General features: G+C 36.0%; 1 protein-coding gene and 1 non-coding gene across 4 annotated transcripts in view; one reads left to right on the top strand and one right to left on the bottom strand.

Moving 5' to 3' along the window:
* The first annotated feature begins 6,294 nt into the window (after window positions 1-6,294).
* Trnas-acu (transfer RNA serine (anticodon ACU)) lies at window positions 6,295-6,367 on the top strand. Its single transcript has one exon. It is a non-coding gene; the product is annotated as a tRNA-Ser (tRNA).
* A 259-nt stretch (window positions 6,368-6,626) lies between these two features.
* Window positions 6,627-9,032, bottom strand: part of LOC126973140 (probable ATP-dependent RNA helicase DHX34) — a 47,230-nt gene continuing 44,824 nt past the window's right edge. For 2 of the 3 annotated variants that reach the window (XM_050820286.1, XM_050820288.1), the window contains 2 exons: window positions 8,369-8,648; window positions 6,627-6,918 (listed from right to left, as the gene is read on the bottom strand). In XM_050820286.1, the coding sequence (XP_050676243.1) occupies window positions 6,642-6,918; window positions 8,369-8,648 (557 nt within the window). In that variant the 3' untranslated portion in view covers window positions 6,627-6,641. Of the gene's footprint in view, window positions 6,919-8,368; window positions 8,649-9,032 lie in introns of those variants that run through there. The other variant, XM_050820287.1, reaches the window with a different exon arrangement.

Below are 9,032 nucleotides of genomic sequence, written 5' to 3'. Positions count from 1 at the left end.
TACGGCGACCTTCAAACCGAAACACAGTAATGTTTACACATTACTGCTTCACGGCAGCCTCCCACTGGTGAGATTTTGAGAAAGAAGATACGACACAAGCAACAGAATCAGAATCAGAATCTAGAAAAAAATTACATAAAAAACAAACGACTTCAAAAAAAAATTCCAAATAATTAGATATAATATGCGCTAATAAGTATAAATATACAATCTAATTCTAGTTAGGATTTATATTTTTGGAGTCGGTGTGAGCCAAGGTAGGTTTATTACCACTGAACAGTTTAAAGAGATTTTACCTGTTATGTGTTACTTACTACATACATTGTCATTATAGATGTGCTTTTTGTGACGTGCGAGGCGAGAGGACACCGATTCCAAAAATAACAATAATCGTAACTAGAATTAGATTTTTATACTTTTTAGTGCATATTATATCGATTGTTTTGGAATATATTTTTTGAAGTCGGTTGTTTATTTGTAAAAATGTTTAATAAATACACTAGACGATATATAAGTAGAAGGTGTGTATGAATGGTATGGAATGAGTCGTCCTCAAGCTCGGGTACAGGCCGGTGTAATGTCAGGCTGAGAGGGGGCGTGGTGCGCGTCTCTCACGACGACTGCTGGACGCAGCATCAAGCCCGCTGTCACACTACCTCATTCCCTACATTCATTTTATTCATGAAACTTGTTCCAGGACAAACGACCGTACCGTTCTCCTCACGGTAAGTGATCAGCGTGACCCAAACTCTCTTACAACACGAGAAGAATCACCTTTTCGTTCTCTTCGGTAAGTAGTGTAAGCGCTTTTTTGCCGTGTTGACCTGAAAAAACGCGAATGTAAAATATCATTCCTCAATTGGGTTGTAATTACAAGTAACTTTTTGCTGTGCGCAGCCACTTTGTGGAATCATCATATACCGGCTTCCCGAGCTGCTAGGCCTTTCTCCACGGCAACGCGTCTATAGCTTTGTTTAATATGTCCATAGACGGCAGTGCAGTGTGATGGTACACGGCACATTCAGAAGGTGAGGATGATATCTTAGTTTGTGGTGACATTTACTATTTTAACATTGCAACTTGGCATGAAGGGACCTAGGACTATTTTGATAAACTCAAAGAGACTATAATCTTACCCGGAGCTAGTTGGTATTTTACTCTACCAACAAATCAATATGATTTGAATGAATAATAAAATAAAAAATTCGCAGGAATTTAGAACTGTGATTTAAATTTTGGCTTTTCATTTACCTAGTTTCCTTTAAGTTCGTATTTTCCTTTTTTGCGTAAGTAGAGTTTTGTTTCAACATTAATTGTGCACTGTTATTATCTAGCAATCGTCTATTCAAACATGATGAATTGTCTCACAAATATAGGGTTCTCACGTATGACGTCTGAGAACCTTTAAAAACTGGTAATATGATATAACGTGTAATCTATAATAATAGTATATAGAGGTAAACTTTGAGGCTGTAGGGGATAATCTACGGATTTACTGAACCGATTTTAAAACCTCTTACCAATAGAAAGCCATATTATTTATGAGTGTCGTAGGCTATATTAAATTAACCCTAAAAATTAAAAGAAATTTTCGTGGTAAGCGGATTTGCAAAGTCGCAGATAAAACAGTCGAACGAAGACGTTACTTAAGAACACTGCCTTAACGATGATATATGATTGTTTTGTATATGGCAGTATTGTAATACAGACTAATATGGTTACACTGGTAAATGCAGTAGACGTCGCGGGTAACAACTAGTCAGTTATACTGATACATTTAGTAGCTGTTATTTCAATACACTTAAATTTATTATTAAACTATTATATTGTTGATACGTGAGTAAAGAATGTGCCAGTGTGGTGTTCGCAGTACACGGTGCGTTATTGTGCGAATTAAAAAGGGCATCTTGGTGCATCAGGCAGCGGAGTGGCCGGCGGGCGGGTCACGACGCGGTGCGTGTGTGCAATGTTAATGACGCGCCGTCTGTGTGCGGCCTACGGGTACGGGTACGGGCTACTCATTGTGGAGCCGGTATTGAGATCGCACTATCATTACTCACGAACTGCGACGGTTTGAACGTCACATCTAGCTATAACTTTATATGTTAGTTTTTAACATAGACTTACAAATGACTAGCGTTTAGACGAACAACGCGTGGGACAGAGAAGAAAATCCCTAACGGATATACAGCAAGATAGAAAAGGAAAGCGCATATTTGAAACTTTAACCGATTTTTATTAACAAGCCGTAAACAGTAATAGCCTAACAAATAAACTTGGTATAGGTTATATTATAATGTTCACAACATATAGTCATATTGCTTATTCTTCGATTATTCTCAGGTATAACGTATAAAGTATATTCTCAGATAAATTACTACCTTCTACTGTCAGTAATTAGCCGTCAATAATCTGACGCTGTCTCAATATACAGGATAAGTCATTCTTATCGTCTTATATTGGGACGCGTGAATTCCAATTTCCATACAAACATCTATCGCTAGTAAGCTATAGGTACGTCGTCCCATTGACAGACAGCGTGTACGGATAAGGTGAGTTACCGTCGATAAGTTTATTGAAACAGAAAAGTCAACGATAGTTACGATTTTGTAGGAAAGTTCTCAAGTAGGCGATAGACTGAATATTGGGTACGGCCGTTAGTCTATGATTATAATGGCCCACTTGATAATGCGGCAACATTTGCCGCAAGCCGAGACAGTATGATGTACCAAAGTTGTAAAGCAAGATGAACTGATTTCAAAATCTTTACAGTCCATTTCAATATTCGATTCGGTATAAGTATTTAAGGTTTTCATGAATGCAGGTTTTCTCCGTTAACTGATCTTGATTCTACATTTAAATGAAATAACATTCTCAAATTCAAATTATTCAAAATAAGATATGATATCACTTAATGAAAGCCAAAAACTACCACCATTCCAAAAAGTAGGTTTGCCTCAGACCTGAGAAGAACGGGCGCAAGAAACTCAGCGGACTTCTTTTTTATTTCATAAAAACAAGGTTAAAATGTAATATCGTACAATTAAACTTATTATTTAATAGCCTGAGGGCGATCGCTCCATTCCCAATGTGTGGATCATTAAGAAAGTTATTTATGATATAGTAACCTTTACCACATAAATGTTCTTAACAATTCTTTTGAATTCTTGTGCAAGCATATAAAAAGGTACACTAAAGACTTACTAACTCGACTCGACTTAGCCGAGTAGTAGACATTTTTAGATTTTTTATCGGGATGTTGTTCAGATATATCTGCTTTCTAAAACATAATAATAAATGTAATGTCTCTCAACAAGGTCAAAGCCAATTGAGCTTCTTGAAATATGCCATTACAAAGTTAGTAAGAGATATAAAAGTTAGGGTGCCTTGAATGCCCTAAATGCTTTGGGAGGTCTACTACTTTGAAATACGATTAAAAAATTATGATATAACAAAACAAACCACATAGAATAATTAGAAAAAGGGTAACTAATTGTAGACAATTTTATTTTTATTTGGTTTAGTTCACGTGACAGGCGAAGCTTTTCCGTTCTTTTACGTATAATATGGTATGGAAAGCGGTGGATGGTCCGACGGTCATGTAGCTAGACGATCATGTCATCGAAAAGTCTGCTTTTGTAGGAAAGTTTAAAATTAAGTTATATTTATTAAATTTATTTGGGCTGCCGATATATATTTTTTTTTTATTCATTCACATACCTGTATACTAACATATTTAAAGCTCTTTTACTAAGCTATTTTGTCAAAATAAACTAAGATTTAGCATAGGTACTGAGATATGACTGTATGTTTTATTTATGAAATAAGGGACAAGACGATCAGGACGTTCAGTTGATGGTAATTGATACGCCTGACTCATTACAATGCAGTGCCGCTCAGGATTATTGACAACCCCAAAAATTCTGAGCGGCACTACAATTGCGCTCGTCACCTTGAGGCATAAGATGTTAAGTCTAATTTGCCCAGTAATTTCACTAGCTACGGCGCCATTCAGACCGAAACACAGTAATGTGTAAACATTACTGCTTCACGGCAGAAATAGGCGCCGTTGTGGTACGTATAATCTAGCCGGCTTCCTGAGCAAAGGAGCCTCCCACTGGTACTGTTGGTGTGTTTGTACAGGTGGTACCTTCAAACTTGAACACAGTAAGCAACAATACAAGTGGAGCGCTATTTTGCTGCAGTAATAGGTGTGGTGGTCCTCCTCCCAACACTGTCTTCCGATACATGGCGCCATTCCAGGAGTTTACTGGCCCAACGACCATTTGTCCGTCGAGCTATGTGCCCTGCCCACTGCCAATTCAGTTTCGCAACCATCTGGGCTATGGCGGTGACTTTTGTTCTACTGCGGATCTCCTCAATTTTGATTCGATCTCGCAGAGACACTCCGAGCTTCGTTTTCTTACCAGAAAATATATCATGGGTGCATTCAAAATGTATGTGCTGTGGCGTTTCCATGTAAGATGGGTCGAGCTAATGTAGTGGGACAGTTGGTCGCCCTCCCAGAAGTAAATCACGTGTCCGGAATTTAGGATTATCGAGTTCTCACCCTGTCTTCGGATTTAGATAACCCCACGACATGCCATCGTAATCTGCTCAAAGCTTCCTCCAGTTCCTTCAACTCGTCGGTCCGCAGTGTGCCATTGTATGTTGCCAGGTCCAATGGTCTTCGACCACCACCTCGAGCGGAGTCGCCGGGGACTGGGGGTCGCTGCCTTAAATTGTCTCTCATGTTTTTTAGAGGGTTTTGCAGTAACCGTAAATGGGGGTTTACCAGTGGGAGGCTCTTTTGCTCAAGATGCCGACTAGATTTTGGGTACCACAACGGTGCCTATTTCTGCCGTGAAGCAGTAATGTGTAAGCATTACTGTGTTTCGGTCTGAAGAGCGCCGTAGCTAGTGAAATCACTGGGCAAATAAGACGTAACATCTTATGTGTCAAGGTGACGAGCGCAAGTGTAGTGGCGCTCAGAATTTTTGGGTTGTGGGTTTCACGTTCCAGCGAAGTCCACAGATAATGTGGCCGTCTAGTATTGATCACTTACCCACCATGCATCAATGCAATGCGGTAACTGTAGTCTGTTACTGAAAAAAACTGGTGCTTGATAAAAAGAAATAAGTATTCCAGCCCTTTAAACTGCTCTTCACCCTGGTTCGATTGTAACAGACAGATCGGGCAGTTGTTTTGTTAATTTATTATTGCAATTTGCCAGGAATGGGTCGTGACTGGCTGCAGTAATTGTGTGGAAGCGTTTCATTGGCTATTTATGTACTTACTGTTTAGTTGCACTACAAGATAGCCTTTCATTGGGATCTACTTATTGTGCATGCTAATATTATATATGTGTAAGTATGCACTGGTACTAATTTAATATAATTTAAATATCATTTGTCAGTAAGTATTAACATTTATGGATTGTAATTAATTGGCCAATTCTATTCATTTAGTTGCAATGAGAAAACCAAGTTAATTAAGATATTATATGTATATTATAAAGCTATATTAAAGATGGATAATGAAAAGCGCAAATGGATAAGACCAAATATAAAAAACTAAGAACAAAATATCTTCACACTAATATCTTAGGTAGTACCAGGGTAGGCAAAAATGACGATTTAAACCTCAGATGAGGTCTCATTTAAAAGTTATATTACAAAATTTGAAAAATATTACTTCCTAGTATTAACCAGGAATGAGGACTCCTAGCTCAGAGGTCAGACAGACTATTTATGAAGAGTTAATGAGAGTTGTATGACGACACACTCATGTCATACAAAATGTTTCTGTTATCAGTAGTTTTAGGTTTCAGTACCTTGTACCCGATGATTTATACTGTTAAACGAATTTTTATATATATTTATTAACATTACTACAAATTTCTTTCATTATGAGTCAAAGTACTCCGCCGCGTCCGTATGTCTGTCTATTCGTGATAAACTCAAAAACTACTGTACCGATTTTCATGCTGTATTCACCAATGGATAGCGCGCTTCTCAAGGAAGGTTTAAGTATGTAATTTGATTGGTGTGATTCTATATCTTATATAGGTCTACAGGAAAGTCGATGCCATAATATGTCTATTTCTTAAAGCTAATATACTCATATCGCATATATAAAGCGGTAATGTATAATCTATTTACATAAATACGATATTAGTCATCATTTTATTACCTACTACATAATATTATAAAATCATTTAAAAATACGTTTTTGTTTAATTTTTAACTCATAACTTTGATAACACATTTCCGATGGCTTTTGACTACTATACTGGCCCCTATAGCCCAGTGGTTAGTGACCCTGCTTACTGAGCTGGAGGTCCCGGGTTCGAATCCCGGTAGGTGCAAACATTTATATGATGAATATGAATGTTTGTTTCCGAGTATTTAAGTATGTTTATTTATATATATTGCATTAAATATATCGTTGTCTTGTACCCATAGTACAGGCTATGCCTAGTTTTTACGATAATTTGTGTAAGAGTGTGTCAATATTATTATTATTACTATTCCGTAATACTTACCTACATAACAAACAAAACAGCGTCTGTCGCGTCAGCTAAAAATATATTTTTGAATCTTATTGGTTAAATAATAAAACTACTGTTAATAACAAAACATTTATTTACAACTCTTCCTATGCCGCAATATTTCAACAGGCGTCAAATATAAAATCTCATTACAACTATCGCACTTAAACTCCTTTGCATTGGGTTTGGTTTGCCTTGGCGGTGGTTTCTCCTCTTCCTTCTTGACACTTCTAGAAGTGCATGTAAAGTTGCTGTGCTGAATCCGCTCTAATGGCGACAGACATAAGGATACTTCGCAATTTGTACATACCCACGGTATTGAGTAAGTTTCTTGGTAACTATTGTAGCTCCAATCAGTGTCCACTACGCTGAAAGTATTTATTTATTTATTAAGGCTTACCAACTACATAAGATAAACATTAATAAGTATTACTATTTACATATCTAAATTAAAGGTATGCACAACATTACTAAACTAATGGTAAAAACAAATTAAAAAATAAAAGTAATGAATTTACTACTAATTACTTTCTATCTATATCTATATTTAAGCTTTTTAATGACGAAGACACCTGTTTTTTATAAAAGTGAAAAATTTGAAAAAATATCGATATTACGATCTAACTTAAATATTTTACTATAGCTTACACATATGAGCTGGATGAGAGAGTTTAATCCGTAGTTATTTCTATAAAATGTAATTGAAACCGTACAAAAAAAAAACCTGAAATATTTATGTTACAAAGCTTATCACCCCTACACGTGTAGGGATACACGTCATACGAGGAAGCATGTAAATCTTTTAATATAGACCCACTGCATATAACTCCACCGAAACCAACAAGATGTAATGTTTCTACATTCTTTATTGTCGGGCAATACAAACTGTTCTGAATTATTAAGTGCCCTATCGTTTAATGTACCACAATATAGAACACGTCATACGAAACTCCTGGTTGCACCACGTACCAAAACGAACTATTATAAAAACTCGATTATTTGCAGGATTCAAAATAATTACAATAATAACTATGATATTCTAGATATCTTCATGTTAGAAAAGGATAATTGAAGCGTAAAATTATTAAATTACACCAATCTAAAGCAGTGCCTTACTCATTTGTTTAAAATCTATACTAATATTATAAAGATGCAGTGTTTGTTTGTTTGTTTGTTTGAACGCGCTAATCTCTGGTACTACTGGTCCGATTTGAATGATTCTTTCAGTGTTGGGTAGTCTATTTATCGAGGAAGGCTAGAGGCTATGTTTTTTTTTTTCAAAATTAGGGATCCGTAATAAAATTGCTATTTTGTAACACAAGGTGTAAAATCGAAAACCTATTTTTGCGTGCGCTGCAAAAACTATTGACAATAGAACAAAATGATGTACAGGCTATAATATAGGCAATATTTTATTACTTATAAAACTATCGCGTGAATTATACTTTATATGGCAAAACAACGTTTGCCGGGTCAGCTGTATATACATATTGTTATCTACTAACCACACACATACGCTTTCACACCCACACATACGCTTTCACACAGTAAATATGAAACACAAGAGGCAGTTGTTCTGTAATATATCTTGTTGTAAAACTATTGTAAAATAATATTGTCAATATGAGTAATCTATAATGGCCTTAAGAATTATGTTATATATTATTGTTTATTAACGTTTACTGTAACGCTGTTGATTACCAATAAATAAATAAATACCTATTCGACACTTAAATTATATTAAAAAAAATATATATATAAAATATAGCAGTCGGTATAATTAAACTAAAATATACGAACATACTGATGGATACATACCAATTATAAACGATATTATCAGTAACATACACTCCCCCCTTTTTCTCGTGCGGTCTCCCCTGAAATCCTTCTTCGAACGGATTGGGGTCTATCTCCGGATGCTCACTAGCGCCCTGATACAAAGTCTTTAGGTCAGCGGGCAGTAGGCGCTTAATAGTGTAATACACATGACTAGACATATAGCTACTGACATCTTTCGCCAGTTCATATTGAGTTTCATCGTAGGGCATTTTGAATTTCTTCTGCAGTTCATTTTCAACTGATTTATTTGGGTTCGCGTCTGTAACAAGATTAAATCAAATCAAAATCACTTTATTCATGTAGGTCACGAAAATGACACTTATGAATGTCAAAAAAAATATTTTTTCTAATCGAATCTACCGCTACTTCGTAAAAGGTAAAGGGTTGAGCTAATGAGACGAAGTAGCAAGAAACTTATTGCCAATTGATTATATATTAGCTTGTAAAGATTTTCTTCATTTCAATTTGTGTTTGTATTTTGGCGCGTTGGGGAAACATTATCAGAGTGAATTATTACGATGAACGCGCACACCGTCACGCAAATTAGACACCCTGGCGTTAGCTGGTCAACTAGACAATTTGCAATTTATAATTTCAATTTTATTCACAAGTTCTCTCTAATTGTATAATAATAATTTATAGA

This window comes from Leptidea sinapis, chromosome 28, assembly GCF_905404315.1.
Source record: "Leptidea sinapis chromosome 28, ilLepSina1.1, whole genome shotgun sequence".
In the NCBI taxonomy this organism is placed as follows: domain Eukaryota; kingdom Metazoa; phylum Arthropoda; class Insecta; order Lepidoptera; family Pieridae; genus Leptidea; species Leptidea sinapis.
This window is presented reverse-complemented; position numbering and strand designations above follow the sequence as displayed.